Below are 26,017 nucleotides of genomic sequence, written 5' to 3'. Positions count from 1 at the left end.
ATGTAATTGAAAAAAAAAAGATGAATAATAAAGAAAAGAAATCAATCATTAGTTACCTGTCCAATTAGCACGAGCATCTGACATGAATCCAACACTCTGATAATTTGCATCGATATTTTGAGCATAATATGTTGTGTAGTAATTAATTCCAATAAAATCATACGATCCCTTCAACATCTTAGATTCCTCGGCAGTGAACTCGGGCAATCTTCCACCAACAAAATCATGCATGTTACGTGGATAGTCACCATTAGTTAAAGGATCCATGAACCAACCAAGCATGAAGTCGAGGCTTCTTTTGGTTGCATTTTGATCAGCTTCACTGTTTGAGTAAGGTTCAAACCAATGAGAAACAAGCGTTATCCCAATCTGTCCACCTTGACATGACTGATATTTTTCCTTGTATAGTTTCACTGCCGCAGCATGAGCAAGCAACAAATGATGGCTAACCGTATACACTTCAGTGGCACCAGTGTTTAAGGATCGGTGTGGATCATTTACAACGACAGAAATCCTACCGGGTGCCATCGTGCCCATGTCATAACCTTGAACACTGAACATCCATGGCTCGTTCAAAGTAATCCACTTCTTCACCCGATCTCCAAAATTTTGGAAACAAAGGTCGGCAAAGTCTCGGAAATCATTTCTGGAAATCAATGTTTTATGTGAGAAAATTTATAGGAATGTTTTAAATTTTAGAGAAGCATAGGTCCACAAAGTCTCCAGAATGACAGATTAGATTATAATATTTCGAAGCTACAACAAGTTTGGATATTTGAAGCATAATTAACGAAAGGTCGCTACTTACACAATGTTAGGACTTAAGAAACCACCATATTTATCTTCCAAAGCTTGTGGAGTATCCCAGTGAAAGAGAGTAACGTAAGGCTGCAAACCTATATATTACAAAACATCATATAATCAGATGGAGCGCACAAGATAAACCTTTTGTTGTATAAGAATTTTCGCAACAATTTTTGGCAAAATATTATGATTAATTGAAGGGAAGGGAAAGGTTATAACCATTCTTAAGGAGGTCATCAATGAGATCGTTATAAAATTTGATGCCTTCTTCGTTTACTCCAGCACTTAACCTGCCATCTGCATTTTCCAAAAAAAAATCCAATGGAAAGCTATATATCAAATGGAAATTCACAACAGATGTCAAAGTCACATCCTGCTAGTGTCATTACTATTACTATGTTAAGAACAAATTTCAAAAAATATAAAAACTTACGTGGTAATACTCTAGACCAAGAAATGGAGAATCTGAAAGCATCCATTCCCATTTCTTTCATTCTTTGCACGTCTTCCTGTAACATTTATCAATTTGTTTTAAGAACAATTACACTTACATACATCATATAGTTAACCACAACGAAAATATGATGAAGAACTCCCATACCTTATAGCGATGATAGAAATCAACAGCTACATTTCCGTTGCTATGATCATTTATTCTCTCTGCAAACATTGAAAATAATATTTTTTTAAAAGTTAATAATGGTGGTTTTCTTAGGACATTAACATAGTTCTCTTCAACTTTTTAGCGAGGGAAGTACAAATTTTAATGAGAGAGATTGGTACCTGTATGTTCCACAGTGAAAGTGTCCCATATAGCTGGTCCTCTACCATGTTTGTTTGTTTCACCTTCATACTGCATATCATAATAAAATAATAACGAAAAATTAATTAACATAACTAGTATTATTTTAAATAATGTTCTGTTGTCCCCTCCTAATTACTGCAAAATTTAGAGTATGTACCTGGTAAGCTGATGAGGATGTTCCGAAAACAAAATCATCTGGGAAAGAATTACGGCTGAAGTCATCAATGCTTCCCATGGCAGTCTAAGTATTGAATTAAGCTGGCACTTAGATAAATAAGGCTTGGGCTTAGTGTGTGAAATAGAGGTTTGTTTGGGTACAAAAGAAGGTAACGCAAGTTTGTAAATGAGGCAGAGATTCTGTGCTTTTCCTTTTCCTCGATAGGAGAGATGGTGAGTTACAGAGCTATAGAATGTATGAAGATGTAGAGATTAATTTGGTGCAAGATGGCATGGATGGAACGACCATTTTATAGGGCACTTCCAGCGTGTACAAGCAGCATTTTCTTGACTTTTTTTGTTCTTTTATTAGTTTAAATTAAGGATCAATTTCTTTGACTTTGACAAATTTATCTCATAATGCTTATCTTTTTCTCCATTTTTTTGTTGTCATGGTGAGAACGCACAACTTCATAATTTCTAAGAAGTTTCATATCGGTTTCCATCAAGAAGTTTCAAATAATCAAAATAAATATATATATATATATATATATATATATATATATATATATATATATATATATATATATATTCTTACATACTCTAATAAAAATTAAACAATTTCGTTACATGCGTGCGTTCCTCGTTTGCCAATAGATTAGTTCCCCCAATAAAAATTATATTAAAAAAATTTTAAGTGATCGATGTTCTGTTTGTGATCAAAGAAAAATTTTTTTTTTTATAAAAAAATTATTATCTTATCAGTTAAAAAATCTAACCATTCTAATACTGATATAAAAATTAAAGGAACCATCTTTTTATTTAATATCGGAATTATATCTTACATATAAGTTTATAATTCCAGATACTAACAGAAAACAAAATAGATTTTTTTGTATTTTGAATTTAATATCAAAAATGCATCTTACATATAAGTTCGTAATCTCATGTATTAAAAAGGAATAAGATAATTTTTTTTTATATTTTTGAAATATAGATCAAGTTCTAATGATATTAATAAACTAGTTATTAAATCCAAAATGCATGCAAATATATAAGACTATTTTTTGTGATTTTTTTAATATAATAAAAATATTCAAATATAATTTATTTGTGAGAGAATTGGTTATATACAAATTAAAATAAAAATTATATTTTTAAAAGAAAGAATTTTTAGTTGTTTTGTTTTTGCGGGAGGAAACTGATTCGTTTACTACTGAAAACCAGCTTGCTTTCAAATATTAAATAATGCAACCATGAGCTGCGAGGTAACTTAAGGTATTTTGACGAAGAATGAAGTGTATTTTGACGTGGAGAAACGTACTTCATAAATACTTTAAAGATACTTTTAAGGTTAATCTTGTCTGGATAAGTTTTCTTTGACTTTTATTGCACACGTTGTCTCCAACATCTTATGTCTATCTCTTTCATTTATTAAGTTATTTACTTAATTAATTAATTAATTAAGCATTGTCATCTTAAAATTAATGACACTCTAATTTACAAAGCAAAGTGCCTTGAGATAGTGTTTGTTAAAAAACCATCGTATAATTTTCCATTGGTCATCGATTTCGAGCATTCAACTAGTTGAGACTGAATCTAGGCATAAAGCGTGATTCAAAAGTGGTGACTTTGGATATCTCCATTGGCACCGTAGGACCAGCTCCCTCGTAATTTCTTCGTACTTTCAAGCTCTAACATTATCCGTAGGACCACTTTCGACAGCGGCCTGTAGGGTAGACGAATCGCTATCGTAGCTTGAATTCAATGCCCCATCTCTAGATTCGATCACATAACTTTAAAACAAAGACCCTCCATCGTAATTAAATTCTGCTGAATTAGTCAAGTCAAGCCTCTTGTACTTGTGATTTGTCGGTTACTTTCAACTTAATCCAGCAGCCACATCCCAATTGAATGTGTTTTTTATACTCTTTGGTCATAGCCAAATTAAAAGCAGGTAAAACATGAGATTTGGTAATGTAGAGTCTTTTTTGGCACGTAAGGGGTTTTATGGTAAATCTGTTACATATTACACAATCGAATCCACATATAATATATTAAGGAATGTATATAAATTAAAGGAAGGGATGAGGCTATGGTTTCTGGTTATGGTAGTCGGTCATGGTTGATCCTGGCTTAATGAGAGAAAAAGGGTTTTTTTGGGTCTGTTTTTGGCTTGGCTGACAGTGGCTGGTAGATGAGGAGCTGTTGTTGGTGGAAGGGCTAATATCTGATCACTAGGTTGTAGGTGGTGGTGATAGTGAAGGTGAAAACGACTCAGAGAGGAGAAGATAGGGGGTTTCGGCTGAAAGTGTGGGTTACTCGTTTTAGCAGTGATTATAGCTAAAGGAAAAAAGGGAAATAGGTGTTGGTTAGTGTTGGTGAGGGACAACGTGCATGGTTGGCTGAAACAAGCTATGGTTATCGTGGTCGACAATGAGAGGGTGGTTTTTTAGTTGCTCGAGGATGATGTCAACAACACTGCTATCTAGTGATTCTCTTTAATCTTAACCGAAATTTTTATCTTCATCTTGGTCAACTAGAGATCCTAATCTAGCGATCCTTTTTAATCAAAACAAAAATCTCAAATAGCTCTACTAACCTAAAATTCTAATCTGACGATTTCCTTTAACCAGAATGAAATTCTTTGTCAAAAGTTCAGTTAACTTGAGATCTCAGTCTAGCGATCCCCTTTAACCAGAACCAAAATCTTTGCTAAAAGTTCAGTCAACCTAAGATCCTAATCTGGCAATCATCCTTTGTAACCAGAACAAAAATATAAAATAGCTCAGCTAACATGAAATCCCAATTTCACTACCAGAAAACCGGCGAAAACCAACGGAATTACCGACGGAATTTTTTCATCGGTAATTATTACCGATGGCAATAATTCTGTCTCCAACTCTGACGGTATATACCGACCGTATCGCCGACGGCCTATACAGTTTGTTTGGAAAGTTGCAACGGTGTGGTGACGTGGATTTTTTTCAAACGATTTTACCGACAGAATGACCGACGGATTCAAACCGAGATAGCTGTACAGTGACATGACACTTTCATCGTCGGAATCACCGATGGAATCACCGACGGAATGTATCCGTCGGTGATTCCATCGGTAAAAGCCATTATATACCTACTCTGCCAACACTATCTTCCTCTGTTTCTCCTTCTTCTTCCCCTTCTTCTTTCCCATCCCACCTCTCCCCTCCCAAACTGCAGCCAACCACCCATCCCAACTCTCCACTCTTCTCAACACAAACACTCAAGTTTCTTATACTTTTGTACGTGGTCACAATATCCGTTCTTGTAGATTTTATCATTTTTTGTAAGTAAATCTATCCTTTTTAGTTTTAACATTCAAATGTGAATTTTATTGTTTTTTTAGTATATGTATTTTGTTAACGTATGTACTTGTTTGATTGTTATTTGTCAAAGAAACTTGTCGTATGAATGTATAATTTTGTAGTTGTTATAGTTTGTTTTAGATTTTGTCAAATTATATTTGTTTGTAAATTGTTGAAATTTTGTTTGAATTACACCGAATTAAATGTGTTGTGATGAAATAAATAATAGCTTGTTTAACAGGTCTGTTTTAATTGTTATCAATTCTATTGCGAAGTTGTGATTTCTGTAAATTTATATATGTATAAATTTGTATGTATGAACGTTGATAGTTGATAATGACTATTTAACATAAGTATTTTTTTAGTTTGTTGGATAATGTCGGGGAAAATCAATATTTTTGTTATGTTTTATAGAGGTTCAATAGAAGTCATAGATGATCGTTCATGGATGTATCGGGACTCACCCCAAGGATTGCGGAGGATGGATTATTGTAACGGTGTTCAGGGTTTTATTAATTTCGCAACATCTATTCCGAGGAAGTTTACTGATGGCGGTATTAGGTGTCCATGCAGGAAGTGTAAAAATTTAAAGTTTTTGCATCAAGATGTTGTAACGATGCATCTTCTAACCAAAGGGTTCATAAATGATTACCTGTGTTGGTATGCACACAGAGAACTATTTGTTCCTGATGAGAGGATGGAAGAACAGGTGGTTGGGTCAACTTCTAGTGCTAGCAACATGCATGAAGTTGGAAATGAGAACAGTAATCCTTACAGGAATATGGTTATGGATGCAATGAGAATGAGTGAAGGTAATGTCAGGGAATGTCCAATCGTAGAAGAAGAACCTAATGCAGATGCAGCAAGGTTTTTTGATCTGTTGAAAGATTCTGACGAACCATTATGGGATGGCTGCACAAACCACAGTAAATTATCAGCCGTAGCACAGGTGTTCACCATCAAGTCAGATCACGGGTTAAGTGAGGTTGGTTATGACAAGATTATCGAATGGGCGAGAAGCATTTTACCTGAAGGGAACAGGCTGAAAGAGAACTTCTATGCTGCCAAGTCCATGATGAAACCCCTCTATTTAGGATACCAGAAAATTGACATATGCCCTAACTTCTGCATGTTATACTACCTTAAAAATGTTGAGCTGACCGAGTGCATGACATGTGGGCATTCCCGTTACAAACCCAGAACTGGTAAAGGGAAGACTCTCGTGGCATATAAAAAACTTAGATACTTCCCAATCACACCTAGACTGCAGAGGTTATTCATGTCACCAAGGACTGCTGAGCACATGACATGGCACTAATCACATCATGTGGTTGATGGAGTGATGGTGCATCCTTCTGACGGTGAAGCCTGGAAACACTTTAACAGCGTGCATCCTCACTTTTTAGCTGAATCAAGGAACGTGCATCTTGGGTTGTGTACAGACGGATTCAACCCATTCAGGTCATTTGCTGCTCCTTATTCTTGTTGGCCGGTCATACTGACGGTTTATAACTTGCCACCGGGGATGTGTATGAGGCCGGAGTTCATGTTTTTTTCTATGGTCATACCAAGTCCGAGCAGTCCGGGGCGAAATATATATAGATGTTTGTCTTCGTCCGTTGATTGATGAGTTGACGCAGTTGTGGTCCTCTAAAGCTTTGACTTATGACATCTCGAGGAAACAAAATTTTGTTATGAGAGCGGCTTTGATGTGGACTATCAATGATTTCCCAGCTTATGGAATGGTTTCTGGTTGGAACACGCATGGAAAGCTAAGATGTCCATACTGTATGGAGAACAACAAGGCATTCACGCTAACAAACGGGGGTAAAGCTTCTTTTTTTTACTGTCACCGTCATTTCTTGCCACTAAATCACAGGTACAGAAAGAACAAAAATGATTTCTTTGTTGACAGAGTTGAAAAGGATGTTATACCCCCGTGTCTTTCCGGTGAATAATTGTTTGATGTTGTGTCAAAGTACGGTGACATTGTGTTTAGTCTCCATTCAGGTAAGCAGAAGTTTCCTAGTTTTGGATTGATCCATAATTGGGTGAAGCGAAGTATCTTTTGGGAGCTTCCTTATTGGAAGACCAATCTTCTCCGCCATAACCTTGACGTCATGCACATTGAAAAGAACATGTTTGAGAACATTTTCAACACCGTCATGGATGTGAAGGGGAAGACAAAGGACAACATCAAGGCTAGATTGGATGTAGCGGTGTTCTGTAACCGTAAAAATATGAAGTTGGTTTGTGATGGGTCACGGGTCGCAAAACCAAGAGCAAATTTCCTGTTAGAGAAAAACGCACAACTACTAGTCTACAAATGGCTTAAGAGTCTGTGTTTCCCCAATGGACATGCCTCGAACATATCAAGGCTGGTTAATATGGAGGAATGAAGATTATATGGAATGAAGAGTCATGACTGCCATGTGTTTATGCAAACACTCATCTCATTAGCTTTTTGTGATTTGTTGTCAAAGGGGATATGGGATGCACTAACGGAGATCAGTCATTTCTTTAGAGATATATGCTCTAGCAAATTCAACGTTGATCACATTAAAAGCTTGAAACGAATATCGTCGAGACAATATGCAAACTTGAGATGAAATTCCCTCCATCATTTTTTGACTCAATGGAGCATCTACTCGTACATTTACCGTTTGAGGTAAAAGTTGGAGGACCGGTCCAGTACAGATGGATGTATCCATTCGAGAGGTTAGATATTACAGGAGCTATGTAATTCATAATTAAATGTTTTTTTTAATTGATAATTTTTGATTAATTATATATATATATATATGCAGGTACTTGTTCAATCTTAAAAAAAAAGTTAAGAACAAGGCGCATGTTGAGGCGTCAATATGTGAGGCCTATATTGTTAAGGAGATCTCAACATTTATCTCATACTATTTCGAACCTCATTTGAGAACGAGGATCAACCGTGTTCCACGGCATGATGATGGTGGTGAAGTGCCTTCAAGTGGGAACTTGTCAATATTCTCCAATCCTGGACGACCCACACCTAAAAATGCCATGAGGGGAAGATATTTGTCTGAAATAGAGTTCAGACAAGCACACAATTATGTCATATTTAACTGTGATGAGCTGAGACCTTTTATTAAATAAGTAGATGTTCGACTTAAACTTTGTCAAGAGTGTACTATTTATGTTTTGTTGTACCATAAACTCATATAATTTGGAACAACCTTGCAGGCAACATCGACGATACTTACTGTCCAATAACTCACAGTTGACTGAATCCTAGATCTTTCAATTACAAGATGAACAATTTGCCACATGGTTTAGAACACATGTAAGTCCTATCACAAACTCATTATCTCTTGCAATGTAATTAATTGTAGTCAATATTACATAATATCCGTTTATTGATTATTGTTGTATTTAATTTACAAGCTAGGTTTATCAAATGGGAGGTAGTGCTTCTATTTCACTATCTTTACTAGGCCTGGGCCCTGAAAGAAAAATCAAGTGCTACAACGGGTATTTTGTCAATGGATATGTCTTTCATACTGAAGAATATGGGTATGGAAGAAAGACATACAACAACGGTGTTTGTATTAAGGGATCGACTTCTAGTGAGTTTGAAGTTGACTACTTCGGTAGATTGGAAGAGGTCATCGAACTGCAATATCATAGCGAGCAAAATAGAGTGTTTTTATTCAAATGCTATTGGTATGACACAACTGACAGAGGAATCAGAGTAGATCCTCACTATGCTCTCGTTGAAATCAACTCAAAAGCTAGACACCGCAACATAAACGACGTCTTTGTTTTCGCAAAGCAATGCCAACAAGTTTATTACACATACGCCTTTCTTTAGAAAGGACCGATCAAGAGTTGATTGGTTATCCATTTTAAAAACAAAACCAAAGGGTCGTGTCGAGGTTGTTCAGGATGAGAACGAAGACAAAAGTGTGATAGATGAAGTCTTTCAAGCTAGTGATTTGGTTGAACCATACCGAGTTGCTCCTTCGATTGACTTGGAAGAAAATTCAAATTTTCATGTTCAATGATAGTCTTGTTGATGTTGACGCAGAGAAGTTGAATGTTGTTTTGAGCTCTACTAGTGGAAAAGAGAATGTTGTTGAAGAAGATGATAATCACATTGAAGAGTGCGATGAAGCTGATGATAACAATTCAATTGAGGACGAAGATGAAAATTCTGACTAATTAAACATGTTGTAAAGCCTTATTTTTATAATGTAATATTTTGGAGCATGAAATATTTATTCTTCTTTAATTGTCAGCTCTTGTTATTGCGCTGTGTGTGCTGTAAGTTTGCAATTCAAGATTTTGTGAAGGGGATACACAAAAAAAAAATATTGACGGTTTCACCGATGGCTACACCGACGGCCTATAACCCGTCGGTATTTCACAGAGAGTTGAAAAAAATTTATGGGATTGTGCCACAATCACCGACGGCCATACCGACGGACTTTAACCCGTCGGTATTTCACAGAGAGTTGAAAAACATTTACAGGATTGAGCCACAATCACCGACAGAGTCTCCAACGGCTTCACCGATGTATATTACCAACAGATTCACCGATGGTTTACGCACATCCCGAAGCGCACGCATGTTAGAGGCACAATTACTGACGGATCGAAAAGTTTGGCGGGATTTTCGAATTTTTTTGGTGCGAATATCAATTAATTACCGATGGAATTTAATGCCACCGACAACAATAAATGTTCGTCGGTAATACCGTCGGAAAAATTGATATATAAAAACCCCCTCCCCCCATTTGGTTCATTTTTTCTATTGGCTCTTCATCTCCATTTCTCTTCTCCTCTCCGTTTCTATTTAGTTTTTGGAAGAGATTTTATTGTTTTGGTGGTGGTTTTAAACATATTAAAAGGTATGTATTCTTTTTTCTTTATCTTTGTATTTTTTTATTTTAATTATGATTATTTTTTTTGGTGTTTTTTGTTTTGTGTATTGTTTGTAGATAAAATCTTAAAATCAACACACTATTAAGGTAAGCATTTTTTATTCCTAAATTTAGTTTGAATTGATGTATTGTTTTTTAGTTTTGTGTATTGTTTGTTTTGTATTTAGGTTGTTTTGTATAGTATTTTTTAGTTTTTTCATTTTATTTATTAATTTTATGATATTATTGTTTGTATTGCCATAACTGTTATTGTTGAATTTATGTTTTAAATGTTAATTAATATATAGAATTAAATTTAATTAGTTTATCTTAATTTAGGATATTATTTTTTGTATTGCTATAATTGTTATTGTTGAATTTATGTTTTAAATGTTAATTGAAATATAGAATTAAATTTAATTAGTTTATCTTAATTTTAGGATATTATTGTTTGTTATGTTGTTTATTATTTTTATTAATTTTAATTGTTATTTATGAATTTGTATTGATTTTAGTTGAAAATATATAGATGTTGAATTTCTATAGATGTTAGGTTGTATAGAGTTGATTTTGCAATATTTGTAGGTATGAAAACTATGAGTAGTCTCTAATATAAGGGAGGTGCTGTCGAATTTTTTTAAATGATTGAATTTCTATAGATGTTAGGTTGTATATATGATGTTGCAGGAGTCAATTGGTTTGTGGTTATTGTAAAGATTTGCAAGTTTGAAAACTGTAGGTAGTCTTCAGTATAGGAGAGGTGCTGCCGAATTTTTTTTAAATAATCAAAGTTAATTATGTAATTATTCGTATAAATTTGTATAGATGCGTAGAATGAAATCTACAACACGTCGTCAGCAGACGGTTGCAGCTAGTTCTTCTAGCAGCAAGGAGGACGTATCCTTAGGTGCTGATCAGGGCGAGGAATCTGCGCCAACTTGTGATGCTGCCTCTTCTAGCGCGGTTTCACAGCGCAGAAGCAGTGTGCCTTCACACCGGGGTCAATTCACCCGCAAGTACCAGGCACAATGGAATGATGACCTCTCAATGTAAGTTTGTTTAGGTTTTAGTTTTTTTATATATACTTATAACATAATTTATGAACAACTAATTAATATTATTAATTTTATTTAATTTCAGGTTCACAAACATTGAGGCTACAACTATAACATTGGCGTTTAAATCGTCGATGGAGATTCTGTTGTTTCAATGGAGCCAGGTTTCCAGACATCCTGAGTGGAAACCTAATATCGATGCATGGTTTAAGCGATTTCAGGTCGGTGTTAACTTTTAATTTCCAGCTTATTTTTAATAAATTATTTTTATAATTCTATATCTTGTACCATTTTTATTTTATATGAATTATTTATATACACAGAACAAATTTGAGTGGGATAAAGCGAACAACAATGTTGTAAAGAGGGTATGGGAGAATCACGCGGCAACTAGTTAATATCGAAAATAATATTTATTTTTGTTTTATAATTTATGTTCTAAATTCTAATATTTTACTATGAAAGTAGGTTGCATGATTTTTGGTATCACACCCAAAAAAAATAAAAAAGACATGCGAGGGATAACGGTCTTGAAGGATGGAATGAGGTGGCGGTTTGGTGGGAATTCAAACTGCCATTCATCTCGGGGGAAATATGGATGGCATATATTGAGCACGTGACCTCAGAGCGGTTCTCACGGCGCTCACAGTCCGACGCCAACAACCTGAACCGGCAAATTCATGGTTCGATGACCACGCACACTGGCGGATCCGTCCCATTCAGCGTACATGCAAAGCGGATGGTAAGATTAATTTTAATGAAATATATCATTAATTAATTTGTCGTTCCTTATAATATATTTAGCTTGCAACTTATTTTTTCCTTACACGCTGCGTCTCTTGGACGTGAGCGGAGTCCAATGGAGCTGTTTGTAGAGACGCATGTGCGGAGTCAAGACCGCCAAAAGGGGGTGCAACAGTTCGTGGACAATTGTGCTCAGCACTTCGTGGTATGTTCGTTCATTCATTTTATTTTGTAAGTTATTATTTTCTTGAATTGAATATGATGATTTTAAAAAAAAAATTCATGAGACCTATAATAGCCGGTTGAGGGAGAGATATGGGGACAATCCTTCGACCCATCCAGATTTCGATCCAGATTTGTGGATGGAGGTGGGATCGTCTGGTGGACCGGAAAAAAATCGGGTCTACGGGCTCTTCAACACTACGGCCAAAAACTTGCGGTCGGCCCGTAGTGTCTCAACCGTTGGGAGCTCTCCATCAGTATCGAGCACCCAGTCTGAGGGGTTCATTGCCTTGAAACAACAATATCAACAACTCTCGACGAATTATGATCAGCTCCGTCAAATGGTCATAGAGATGATATCAAAGATGGGTGATGATACATGTGCAGCTCCTTTTTGGCCGTACGGTCCCGGGAACAACCAGCCCCCTCCTCCTCCTCCTCCTCCTCCTCCTCCAGCTCCGCCGCTATTCTAGTTTAATTTTGTTTTTTAAACACATTCAATTTGTAATGAATATTTGGATGAATATTATTTAACATTATTTTTATATTTTTAATGTTTAATCCAATTTTATTCTTTTATTAAGATTTTTTACTATTAATAAATTATTTTTTATATATATTTTAAATATATACCGACAGCTTTACCAACGGATAATTTCCGTCGGAATTTCACAGAGAGTTGCCAAACAATTACCACCATGCCATAATTACCAACCGAATATTTCCGTCAGTGTTTACCATAACCATTACCGACGAACTATCCGTCGGTACTTACCGTTGAAAATTCAGACGGATGTAGTTCGTCGGTAATGTTCTCGAGGGAAATTTTTTTTTTGTCGCACGTATCGTATTCGTTTGTAAGACCGTTGGTGGGTGGTTTTTTTTATTTGCGACAGAATTAGCGACGGAAAGGAGAATTACCGACGATTAGTATACCGATGGACGAAGGCCGTCGGTGAGACCGTCGGTAATAATTTCACAAACGGAGTTCATGCCTTACACCGACAGAATTATTGTCGGTAAAACTGTTTAATTGTGTAGTGTTTAACGATTCCCTTTAACTAGAACCAAAATCTCTATCTACAACTCGGTTGACCTGAAATTCCAATTCGATTATTCACTTTAACCAAATCCAAAATTTGAAAAACATTTTGGCTAACTTTAGATCCCAATTTGACAATCCTTTTTAACCAGAACTATGAATGTGCCTTTGGTGGAGTTAACCTGAAATTCCAATCTAGAGACCCCATTTAACTAGAACCTTGGTCTTTATCTTTAGCTCCTAAGAGAATCATATTCTCACACCTATTCTCCTGCACAACTATTTTTTTTTTTAGCTTAGTTGATCTAAAATCCTGAATCTCAACGATCCCCTTCAACTATAACTTTTCGAGGGTATCTTTAATTATTTTGATTGAATCCAAAACATTTTAAAATCAGTGAAATTAGAGGCCAAATTGAAAACAAATTAAAGTTTGATGATCAATTGGAGGTCTAATTGAACAAATCAAAAACCAAGAACCATATTGTAAAAGGCACTTAACTTTAGGGATGACAATTGAGTTTAGCAAAGGTGAAATCGCATAAAATAAAGAGTTCACGAGGCAATTATGAGTGAAATTAAAAGAAATTGCAAGAGTAGGTATTAAATTGAAATTTGCCAAATTTGAAATAAAAAACCCTAATTTGTAGGATTTAGCCTAGGCGATGTGTTGTTCGGCCACTGTGTATCTTTTACTTCTTCCATATATAATTAAGTTTATTATGATACCGAAGGAAAAAAATAAAAAAAATAAAAAATCTAAGTTTTATATATAATGATGCATTTATGCTGCATCACAATGATCGTCCTTCCTAGATTAGGATTTTAGTGTTTGACAAGAATAAAAAAAATTTGTCAATAGTTCATCACAATTGTTCACTCAAATCAAACAACCGTACAAAACTAAGGATGCATTTGCAAATTCAGCCATTTCCTCCATTTCCTCCTCAATTTAAACCCCTAAACTTCAAAAGCCTTCATAACTAGATCCCTGAAAAACTTGGAAAACTTTCCTAAAATCATATCTCAACCACAAGCAATTTAAAATCCTAAAAGGCTTAGGACCCCTGTTAGTTATATCTATCATCAATGAACAGGTCTATGATTAGAAGTGAATTTAGGAGGCCCAAGGAGGTAAACAGAAGTTTGTTCAACCAATTAGTAGATAAAAAAAAAAGTCATATCAATACAACTAGCCCAATTTCCCTTAGATCAGGTGAACTTTTTACCTAGTAAAAGTAATTCTGGCAATTCAAAAGCATTTTTGCAGTCACAAAATGCTTTCATATGACATATGGTAGTTGTCCCACGTTTGCAATCATTAGGAAAAATAGTTTCATAAGACATCATGGTTTTGAGATGCTGGCTTTCAATTCCTCAAAAGGATTCCATAAATCTTCTTTCATAAAATTGTCATTGAAAGCATAGTTCGAACAAAATTACATTTAATATGAATTATCCTACCATTCATAGCCAGAAAAGCATTATGGACATCAAAAGTAGATGAATTCCAGACAGAGAGTAAACTGTTGGATAAACTATTGGATAAGCCCTCATGATGAATAACAAACCATAATTTAGAAATACACCCCAAATGGAATTAATAACACCATCATCAATAACCACCAGTTTAATTTCAACCACTCGTAACAAATCAAGATTATTCTTTAAAAAACACAGTAGTGTTTTTATGGTTGTTGCTTGTATTGAGAGTCTTATTAATTGAGTTATCCTTTTATATTGTCTTTCAAACAGGATCTCATCTAAATATCCCATGATGGATAATAATTTCTCCATGTCATTCACAATATGATTCATCATGGTAATGTGTGGTAATTCATTAGCATTAATTATTGAATAGTTTCCCTTCGTCGAGCCAACTCAGATACTTACCTAAATTCTTTAAAAAATATGTATTTTATGGAACCATGGTTTCAACTCAAAATTCTGCAATACATGATATTTATGGTTAGGCTGGCCTTCAATGCAACAAGAATATAGAGGAGCATTTACCTATAGACAGGTTCTAGACATTGGTAGGTTTTTTTTTTGTCTCAAAATGATCTTGGAGACAACGTGTGCAATAAAAGCCACGTTGGAATGAAAGAGATAGACATAAGATGTTGGAGACAACGTGTGCAAGACAGCAATGATGCAATGTTGCGCTGTCATTCATTATAATGGTTAAGTTTCCTTTGACTTTTTTTTTTATCAAATGCAAAAAATATATAGATCAAAAATAGCAAGATAAGCTTGCAATACAAGCTGAAAACCAGCAGAACATTACAGACAGCAGCAGCAGCCAAGGAGAACATATGCCCTTGGAAAACTAAAGCAAAAAGATCTTGCTGAACATAAGAAAACAAAAGGCTTATGTTGGGGAACAGCCTCCCCTGAACAAGCAACCAGACCATAAAGCAAAGAAACCAAAGCAAGCTTAGCTTGCAAAACAAGTACAACACAAAGGCGTGTGCAGGGGAACAGCCTCCCCAGGACAAGCACACCGAAAATCACTAGGGAACATGCGCCCTTATACAAACAGAAGGTCTGATCCAGCAGACCAGCCAAACATCCCAAAAAAGGGGAACAGGCTTCTACAGCAAAAGCAACAAGCAGCAAGCCAGCAACCAGCAAGCCACATCCAGCTACAAGCCAAACAGCAAGCAACAGGCCTGACAAGCAAGGCAGAGAGGAGCAAGCAACAGCCAGCAACCAGCAAGCTACATCCAGCAACAAGCCAAACAGCAAGCAAAATAGGGAACACAATGTATCTCCCAGGAGAACAGGGCAAGAAATTGCAACCAACAGTGGGGCAACCCCCAAACAAAATCGAGAGGATCAGACTCCCGCAAAGCCAATGCAAGACAAATGTAGCATCAAAAACCAAGGGCAACAAGCCAGCAATAAAGAGCCGGCATGCAGGATCAGCAAATGAGAACTAACATCAATCCAGCAGGATTAAACAAGAAGCCAAATGAAAAGGCTACATACAGTGCCAGAATTGCACCTGCACCATTAAAACAGGCAAGAACAAAACATAAAACTTCACCGCAACAGGCAGAAATATATGACTGCACTAAAAAAATAAGCCGACAAAGGCAACACCAGAATACAATACTATAATAACCCAAAATAGACACAAGGAGATATTCCTTGACCAATATTCCGCAAGAACATAATATATCAAAGGGAGAAGGATGGAGTTGAAGCTGAGCTGCCCTGGATCCTGAAGTCAGCCGAGGAGGAGCTGTTGGAAGGACCCCTCTTTCCAAACATGCCTGAGCATCCAAAGGCAAAGGAGGCAGCGACTTTGCTCCTTGTCAAGTTTCCTTTGACTTTTATTGCACACGCTGTGGACGAGATCAGCAATGCAGCTGTCATTCATTATAATGGAAACATGAAACCTTGGGTTGACATTGCAATGAACCAATACAAGAATCTCTAGAGTAATATGTAGACAATGATATGGAATTTGTTCAGACATGCAATTTTGGCCTTTAGACGAATACCGGTCCTGCTCCATCATCGGCCAGGTAGACTGATAGATCCCACTTACAAAATGTAATGGGTTAATGATATTTGTTTTCTCTTCGGGTGAGAAAGAACCACAAGTTAAATGCAATTTTTCTTTTCCTTTTTCTTTGAAAGCTTTAGCTGCTTAAATAAGCAAATTACAAACAAACTGAATTACAAAGACAAGCTAACCGTAAGCAAATATATTCTGCCCACGTACTACATAATTAACAAAGTAAAACAACATAATAAGTAAAACATAATACTAAAATAACGTAGTCCTGCACCATGATCCCACCATGCAAGTTCCTCTTCCACGTTCTGCAGCACATGTGCATGTTCCCACGTTCACTGCTTAACCCAAATATTTGGAATTTGGCTTAGGACTTCGTGCAGAACGTCGTGGCTTAACAATACCCTCCACATTAAGTGGACGCTTGTCTGCAAGGTCCATGGAAGGAAATCGTTCCTGCAAAGAGTGATATGGCTCCCAGGTGGCATTATCAACCGAAAGATGCTTCCACTGTACTAGACAGTCTACTTCAAATTTATTGCCGCGGTTGACCCAACGAGTATCTAAAATGTGATGAGGCTCGAGGATAACCACCCCCTCATTGGTAACGGGTGGTAACTCTGTTGCAGGCATGGCAGAGTCACCCACATATTTTTTTAAGAGCGATACATGGAACACCGGATGAATTCGAGCATCGTCTGGCAACTGAAGTTTGTATGCTACTGCCCCCATTTTTTGCAGCACTGGATATGGACCATAGAAGCGGCTGGCGAGCTTTTGGTGGGCACGTTTGAAAACGGTCTGTTGCCTGTAAGGATGCAGCCGAAGAAACACTAAATCCCCCACCGCGAAAGAAACATCCCGACGTTTTTGATCCGCAAATTTTTTCATGCGATTAATGGAACCCGCCAGATTACTTTTGAGTTGACGTAACAAATCATCACGAGCTGTTAAACTGATGTCAACCTCCTGAACTAAAGAACCGCCCTGATGGTAGAGGGGAATTGTAGGAGGTAGACGGCCATACAAGGCTTGAAAAGGGGTCATCCCAGTGGATGCATGATATGTCGTATTGTACCAGAGCTCAGCCCAAGGAAGATAGGTGCTCCATCGTCGTGGCCATTGATGAACCATTCCCCTGAGGTACTGTTCAACACAACGATTAACCACTTCTGTTTGTCCATCCGTTTGAGGATGGTAAGCTGAACTGAGTTGTAGCTTTGTGCCAGACATGTGAAAGAACTCCTGCCAGAATTTGCTTATAAATATAGGATCCCGATCGCTGATGATGGTCTTAGGTAAACCATGCAGTTTAACGACACCTTCAACAAACCGTTCGGCCACAATTTTAGCAGTAAAAGGATGGGTCAATGAGATAAAATGAGCAGACTTACTCAAACGATCAACCACCACGAAAATGGTGTCTTTGACGTGAGATGTTGGAAGGCCCTCAATGAAATCAAGGGTGATGTCATCCCAAACTTGAAATGGAATAGGTAACGGCTGTAGGAGGCCTGCTGGAGATAATGTTTCAGATTTCACCCGCTGACAAGTATCACATTTCTTTACATAATCTTGCACCGCCTGATACATCTTAGGCCAGTAAAACTGTTGGGATAATTTCTTGAACGTGCGTAAGACCCCAGAATGTCCTCCAATCTTTGTATCGTGCATTTCATGAAGTAACTGGGATCGCAGGTCTGCCTGAGAAGGAATGACCACTCGGCCTTTAAAGTAGAGCAACTCATTGCGCCATGCATATGGACCATCTTGTGGCATAGTTGTCATGTCAGGGAGATATTGAATGTAAGAGTCACCTGCATACGCCTTCCGAATGTCAGCCCATATGTTCACTGTTGGCATATGTAAATGGTGGAGAATTGGACTATCAGCTCTGCGTGAAAGGGCATCCGCCGCAGAATTCTCTCTACCTGGTCGGTAAACAATCTCATAATCATAACCCAAAAGCTTGATCACCCACTTCTGTTGTTCAGGTGTAGCAACCCGTTGCTGGAGGAAATATTTTAAGCTGCAGTGGTCAGTGAGAATGAAGAATTTCCTCCCCAGGAGATAAGGGCGCCATAAACGTATGGCCTCCACAATGGCAAGCATTTCCTTGGCGTAAGTCGACCAGGATTGTTTAGTAACCCCCAAGCCTCGACTCATGAAAGCTATTGGCCTGCCCTGTTGAGATAAAATGGCTCCAATACCGTCCCCAGATGCATCGGTTTCAATGGTAAAGGAGTCATTAAAATTAGGCATAGCCAATATAGGTGTAGTTGTCATCGCCTGCTTGAGTGCTAGAAAAGCTGTGTCGGCATCTTCATTCCAGCCAAATTTTCCCTTCTTAAGGAGATTGGTCAAGGGTCTTGCAATGATACCGTAGTTCTGCACAAATTTTCTGTAATATCCGGTTAGACCTAAAAACCCACGTAGCTCAGAAATAGTTGTGGGCGGTGGCCATGCAACCATTGCTGCAATCTTACTGTTATCAACCTTCACTCCTCGATTTGTGACAATATGCCCCAAATATTCTAGTTCCTGCTGACCAAACACGCATTTGCTATCTTTGGCAAAGAATTGATGTTGTCGCAAGATGTCCAATGTTTGTTTAACATGCAACAGATGTTCATTCCAAGTGGGACTATAGACTAAAATATCATCAAAAAAGACCAAAATAAACTTGCGGAGGTAAGTCCGAAATATTGAGTTCATGATGGCTTGAAATGTTGAAGGTGCGTTACAGAGGCCAAAAGGCATTACGAGATATTCGTAATGACCGTTATGAGTGCGAAAAGCAGTTTTGTTAACATCAGAAGGATTGACTCTTACTTGATGATAGCCGGCTCTGAGATCTAATTTGGTGAAGTAAGCTGCACCATATAATTCTTCCAACATGTCATCCACTGTCGGTATAGGAAAACGATCCTTGACAGTAACAACATTGAGTGAACGGTAATCTGTACAAAACCTCCAACTGCCATCTTTTTTCTTTACCAATAACACCGGTGATGAGAATGGACTAGTGCTAGGATGGATAAGTCCTGAATCTAGCATTTCCTGAACCTGTTTCTCAATTTCAGTTTTTTGAAAGTGAGCATACCTGTACGGACGCACATTAATAGGCTCAGTACCTTCTTTCAACGTAATACAGTGATCCACTTCACGTGCAGGTGGTAATCTTGAAGGCTGTTGAAATACATCTGCATATTCCTGTAACAAACAGTGCATATCCTGACTATCATCGTTCATTGAGATTGCAGTCAGTGCGGTTTCCTCTGTTGGCTGGAAACACACAGCAAAGAGTGCATGTCCACGGCGAAATTCCTTTGCCATTTCTGTTGGTGACGCCGCCTGAATGGTTTGCACATCCACCCCTTGCAGTCTACAGTTTTGATTTTCCCAAACGAAATCCATGGTCAGTTGTTTCCAGTTACAGACCACAGATCCCAGCATTTCCAGCCATTGAACTCCCAGTACAAGATCAAGACCTGTTAAGGGCAATGAAAAAAAAGTGAGGTAAAATGTTGTTCCTTGTAACTCCACCTGCACCTTGTCATAACGCCCTTGGCATGTTAACCTTTCCCCATTTGCCACCCGGACATGGAAAGATTCTGTTGGTATGACTGGTAACCTGAGCATGCTTGCTAAATGATTGCTGATGAAATTATGTGTCGATCCGCTGTCAATTAAAACCGTTACTTCATGTGACCCCATTGTTGCCGATACACGCATAGTTTTAGGGGCTGTCCATCCTGTTAACGCATGCAATGTTATTTCTGGTTCAAGTTCAGGTTCCTGCACCACAACTGTATCTCCCCTGTGACCACCTTCCAACATATGTTGTTCCATAATATTCTCACACAACAAGTTATCTGTGTAGCCCTCCAATAATAACAGCTGTGGTTTTTGACACCTATGGCCTGCTGTAAATCTCTCATTGCAGTTGAAACAGAGGCCTTGTGATCTTTTCCTCTGCATTTCTTCCCAAGATAAACGTTTGAAAGGATCCTTAGGTGTAGCAGGAACTGCACGAGTTATTTGCGGAGGAGGTAGAGGTGGTCGTATGAACTTCTTTTGCCGTGTGAGTTGGTTGTCTCTCATTCGTGCTAAGTTAATGGCCTCCTTGAGTGACTGTGGTTTGAACATTCTGATACCATCTGCTATTTCTGTCTTCAAACCGCCCATGAATGTGCCCACCAACGCTTTCTGAGTCCATCCTTGAACCCTGTTACCCAGCTTTTCAAACTCGCACTGGTAATCACGCAAATTACCTTGTTGTTTGATACGCGAAAGAGCCTCGTCAAAATCTTCACACTCCGAGGGTCCAAAACGAGCCCAGAGCTCTTCCTCAAATCTATCCCAAGAAAGCACGTGTCCCTCGTCCCTAAATGTCCTTCGAATCCATTGCCACCATTGATTAGCCTCCCCTTCTAAATGGTATGCTGCCATGGAAACCTTCTGGGCGTCTGTTGTGCCTTGATACTCAAAAAACTGATGCACACGGTTGAACCATTCGGTTGGGTCATCCCCCGCGAATCGTGGAAATTCTAACTTTGTTGTTTTAGCGGAAATGATCTGGCGACCTCCATCGTTGTTTGGATGATTGTTGTGGTTGTTATTATTGTGATTGGGAATCAGCACAGTCGACAGTCGATTGAGTGTCTCCTCCATTCGCAGCAGTCCTTCCTGAACTAAACCAAGTTCAGACTCCAAATGCTCAATTCGTTCTTTGTTGGTTCCCATTGAAAACCTGGCTCTGATACCAATGATAGATCCCACTTACAAAATGTAATGGGTTAATGATATTTGTTTTCTCTTCGGGTGAGAAAGAACCACAAGTTAAATGCAATTTTTCTTTTCCTTTTTCTTTGAAAGCTTTAGCTGCTTAAATAAGCAAATTACAAACAAACTGAATTACAAAGACAAGCTAACCGTAAGCAAATATATTCTGCCCACGTACTACATAATTAACAAAGTAAAACAACATAATAAGTAAAACATAATACTAAAATAACGTAGTCCTGCACCATGATCCCACCATGCAAGTTTCTCTTCCACGTTCTGCAGCACATGTGCATGTTCCCACGTTCACTGCTTAACCCAAATATTTGGAATTTGGCTTAGGACTTCGTGCAGAACGTCGTGGCTTAACATAGACAGCAATGAGCTGTAAGTGTTCATACTGGATTACTTCCATTTACCAAAATTTTGGATCCGATCATTAGGTGTCACTTTCAAAGTGCTGTATTCAACCAAAATGGTTTTGTACACGCATAAATGATTCTTTTGAATGAAATATTTTTGACGAACTCCAGCGATTCACATATTGTGCTATGAGTATTTTGACATGTTACATAACTTCTATATTAACTGTAATTCCTCTTATCTTAGTTCTTTGTCTAAAAACGTCTGTGTTTACATCTGAACTTATTGAAATATGTTAAACTTTGACATTTGATAACAACCTTTGTTGAAAACAAGGCAATCAAATTTTCTAGCGTAATACCCCCAATTTAGTTGCAGGAAGGGAGGTGTTTGTAGACAAAGATTTAATTATGATTCATGCAAGAACCTTTTGACTAAACTTGGCGAGTCTCACTATATCATGCTTAACTAAATAGCATAAAGGCCAACCTTAGTAATTCATATATCATGCCATCATGTGCAGTTTTCTCATTTAGTTTTGTTACATCTTGATTCCTCTATCCTTATGACCCTCGTAAACATCTTTTGTGCAACTTTTTATTACTCCAATAATTTTCTTCTTGTTTGTTTTAACTTAACTGCTCCAAAGATAAGAATTGTGCAATAGACATGGGTTTGTGGACTTTGGAGGTCACTTGGCATTGTTCTATCTGTTTGTTGGACATTTAAATTAAAATCTGTAAGTAGATTGTTGATCTGGAAATTGTCGGTCTATATGCAAGGTACTATTCTTTAATTGAGAACTATAAAAGATGCTTTTGGGAAGATGGCAATGCAAGTTAGAATGCTTAGGCTGATGATGGCATAAGCAATATGATGGTGCTGAGAGTGATGGTTAGTGAACAGCATCTGAAATGAATTAGGAATTTTGGACATTCTGTTTGGAGCAATGGGCTGGCATAACCACTGTTCTGCATATTTAGAATTTTAGCTTAACCTCTAGATAATTACTTACCAAGGCCAGTTACCTCACTTTTAGGGTTGCAATCTAAACTTTCTCCCTCATGGAAGCCTCCAAGAACAATTTAAGATTACTTACAAACTAGGGTTCTTATAAATCTCAAATTCTAGAAACAAACTTAGTTGCAAATATTTTCTACAAGAGTTACTCTAAGGTTCTAAGAAAGCATTATAAAGACCTATAGAGTAGCACCTGCTATTGGATGATGAACCTAACTTGCCACAGATGCTGGAACACGGCCAGATATGGCCACTAGATTCTTGTAATCTAACCATCAAGGCATGGGTCTGTTGGTAAGGAAACCAGAGCCTGATTATGATTAAGAGTGCAAAACTTTATAGCATCATTCTACTACATGCTTTAAGGTTGTAGTAACTTTACACAAACAAGTTACATCGGGTGGATCCAGTAACCCCAATGATTTCTGCACTTAGTTCTATAGAAGCCAATCCACGTAGTCTCACCTTTGCTCCAAAAAGTCCCATCTCCAAATTGAGGAGAGTGATTTTTTGAGCCCGGGGAGGATTACTAAATTGAAGAAGGTTGTCCCTTGTCTAAAATATAATTTGCTGAGCTGGAGGAAATTTGAACCAAGCAATGTCTAGGAAGGTGAGAGGGAGAGAGAAGTCGTTGACTGAATCGGGTGAGTTGCAGGCTAGGGCAACTTGGCAAAGATCCAGTATTTTCACATAACCTTGGGGAGCCATGAAATATATAGAAGCTAGACGTGAGAACTCCAAAACTTGTTAGCTACATAATACTATTAACGTAAGTAGAGTTAATTTGTATGTTATCTATATTTGTAAACCATTTAATTGGATTATGTTATTATATTAAAACAATGAACTTATTGAGCAATTTTCTAAATTTATTAATTGTTTTTCTTAGAATTAGTCTTTATGTAAATGCAAGTCATAATTATTTAATTATGTTTAATACGTTTCTATCAAAACCACTTGAACACTTCTTTTTAACAAGAACTAACTTTCTGAAACGGATTTCATCAACTCTTAACATACAAATATTAATCAATGCTATCAAATCAATAAAATGTTTTGAAGTGTTTTCTTACCTATAAATTTGACATGCATGATATTATTTTATTTGCATCCATCAAATTTTTATCCAAGTACAAGAATATATTGGTGTAAAACATGGGAAGTTTTGGGAAAAACATCTCCTCAACACTATTTCTTTTTATCGGTATACTTATGATCATTACACCAGGGTTTGCGATTCGTACTAATGAAGAAAATCATGAGCTTTCTCAACATTTGGAAGAGTGCCACACAAAGGTGACAAAACGTTGTGCAATAGAAATCTCTAATAGTATATACACCAACAATACTCCATCAGAATATTGTTGCCAAAAGCATATAACAACCGGGAAAGCATGCCATGATGATTTCATAAAACTATTCATTTCAAAAGTTCCAAAGGAAAAGGTAACTTTTGTTGCAGCAAAGGGTGACCAAATTTGGAACCATTGTGCTGTTATTGTAGCCTTGGCACCTGCTGCTTCAACCCTTCCTATTCTACCTTGAATTGTACTAGTATAAGTTGTATGCAATAATAGGTGTCTTTATGATACACGGTAACAATGAAGTCTTTGGATAACCATTTTGTTACTTCTTTTTTTACTATATTTCATTTTCTCATAAGACAACCTAATGGGTCGAGTACTTGTTGGATTTGATATGAATGTTTATGTATTTAAATATGAAGATTTATTTTCATTTTCTCATAAGACAACCTAATGGGTCGAGCACTTGTTGGATTTGATATAAATGTTTATGTATTTAAATATGAAGTTTTGTTTTCATTTTCTCATAAGACAACTTAATAGGTCGACCACTTGTTGGATTTGATATAGATGTTTATGTATTTAAATATGAAGTTTTCTTTTCATTTTCTCATAAATGGGTTGAGCTCGAGACACAATAATATTGTGGATTGTAATAAAATTATTTTTGCTCAAGTTTTACTTTCATTTTATTCCTCTTAAATTGGGTTGTTTTAGGATCAGACTTGATGGTCTGTTTCACTTAAGTTTATATAGGGTTCTTGCGGTGTCGAGGAAAAGATCTGACACTCAGTTGATGCTTGATATCATAACCCAATTTTGGATCTCCCAAATTTGTTTTACAAAAAAAGTACATTTTTTTGTTTAAAAATATAAAAACAAAATTACAAATTAAAAATCCAAAAATATTTTTGAAAAACGAGGAGATAAGTCTATAAGCTTTAACAGGACAGAAAGGCAGAAGAATAGTCAGATTGTGATATTTTGACAAGACAAACTAAAGAAAGACTTAACGAAAAGAAAGTTGAGGTTGAAATCCAAACGTGACCAAAATTGAAAGAACTAATTAAGTTTAAGGACTTAATTAAATTTCTAATAGGTTTAATTGACTCAATTAAGGACTTAATTGAAGTAAAAATAAAGTTTGTAAGTCAATTGGGCAAAAATTGGAAGAATTAATTAATTGTACGGACTTGATTATACTTCTAATGGGTTTCGTGCATCCAATCAAGGACTCAATTGAAAAAAAATAAAGTTTGGATGCCTAATTCATATCAATTCGCTAAGATTGGAAGATTAGGGACACAATTGAAGTTTTGAAAGGCTAATTTGGTGCCATCAGGGGCTTAATTGAAATAAAATTAAAGTATGAAATTCAATTAAGGATCACATTGAAGAAATCCGAAACCAGGCATAACTTTGTAAAAAGCCCTGAAATTCGAGGGTCTAATTGAAGAAGGCGAACGGTGAGATTGCAAGGAATCCAAAATATTAGGGCTTAATAATGGAATACATGTACAAACAACATCATTGGTATTAGCTAATAAACACATGTGCTAGATAAGATAGGGGCGAGGAAGAATAAGTTGAGAGGTTTGCGGAGACTAAGTCCTTAATGAATGCCTTAAACCCTTCACTACCTGAATCCTAATATGTTTCTAGTTTTATCAGTGGATTTAGTTAAAATATCAATCCAATGCTCAAAATCCGTAGGCCAACAACATTGATGCAAACATTTGAACAAGTCAAGTGGCAGGAGGAATAAAATAATGCAATTGTAAAGAAAAGCTTATTCAATATAATAACTGCTCACTCACATAGCATGGGTCGACAACGAGGTCAACCACCACTAAAGACATTTAACCATTCTAAAAAAGAATTGCCTCCTAGCCCAAGACAAAACTCTAAAACATTACATGAGTAGAGAGAAGGAGGCTGGAGCAATATTGGAG

At 36.9% G+C, this 26,017-nt stretch overlaps 1 protein-coding gene across 7 annotated transcripts in view; it reads right to left on the bottom strand.

Annotated features, from left to right (window-relative positions):
* Nucleotides 1-2,044, bottom strand: part of LOC112327281 (beta-glucosidase 12) — a 51,056-nt gene extending 49,012 nt beyond the window's left edge. For 3 of the 7 annotated variants that reach the window (XM_052452331.1, XM_052452329.1, XM_052452332.1), the window contains exons 1-7: nucleotides 1,767-2,044; nucleotides 1,588-1,657; nucleotides 1,406-1,464; nucleotides 1,238-1,313; nucleotides 1,024-1,101; nucleotides 809-896; nucleotides 57-646 (exon numbers count right to left, since the gene is read on the bottom strand). In XM_052452331.1, coding sequence (XP_052308291.1) covers nucleotides 57-646; nucleotides 809-896; nucleotides 1,024-1,101; nucleotides 1,238-1,313; nucleotides 1,406-1,464; nucleotides 1,588-1,657; nucleotides 1,767-1,844 — 1,039 coding nt within the window. In that variant the 5' untranslated portion in view covers nucleotides 1,845-2,044. The remainder of the gene's footprint in view (nucleotides 1-56; nucleotides 647-808; nucleotides 897-1,023; nucleotides 1,102-1,237; nucleotides 1,314-1,405; nucleotides 1,465-1,587; nucleotides 1,658-1,766) is intronic. The other 4 variants (XM_052452325.1, XM_052452327.1, XM_052452328.1 and 1 more) reach the window with 4 other exon arrangements.
* Nucleotides 2,045-26,017: the final 23,973 nt, after the last annotated feature.

The sequence above is a fragment of the Populus trichocarpa genome, chromosome 4 (genome assembly GCF_000002775.5).
Source record: "Populus trichocarpa isolate Nisqually-1 chromosome 4, P.trichocarpa_v4.1, whole genome shotgun sequence".
Classification (NCBI taxonomy): domain Eukaryota; kingdom Viridiplantae; phylum Streptophyta; class Magnoliopsida; order Malpighiales; family Salicaceae; genus Populus; species Populus trichocarpa.
Note: the sequence above shows the minus strand (reverse complement) of the source record. Positions and strands in the feature narration are given on the sequence as shown.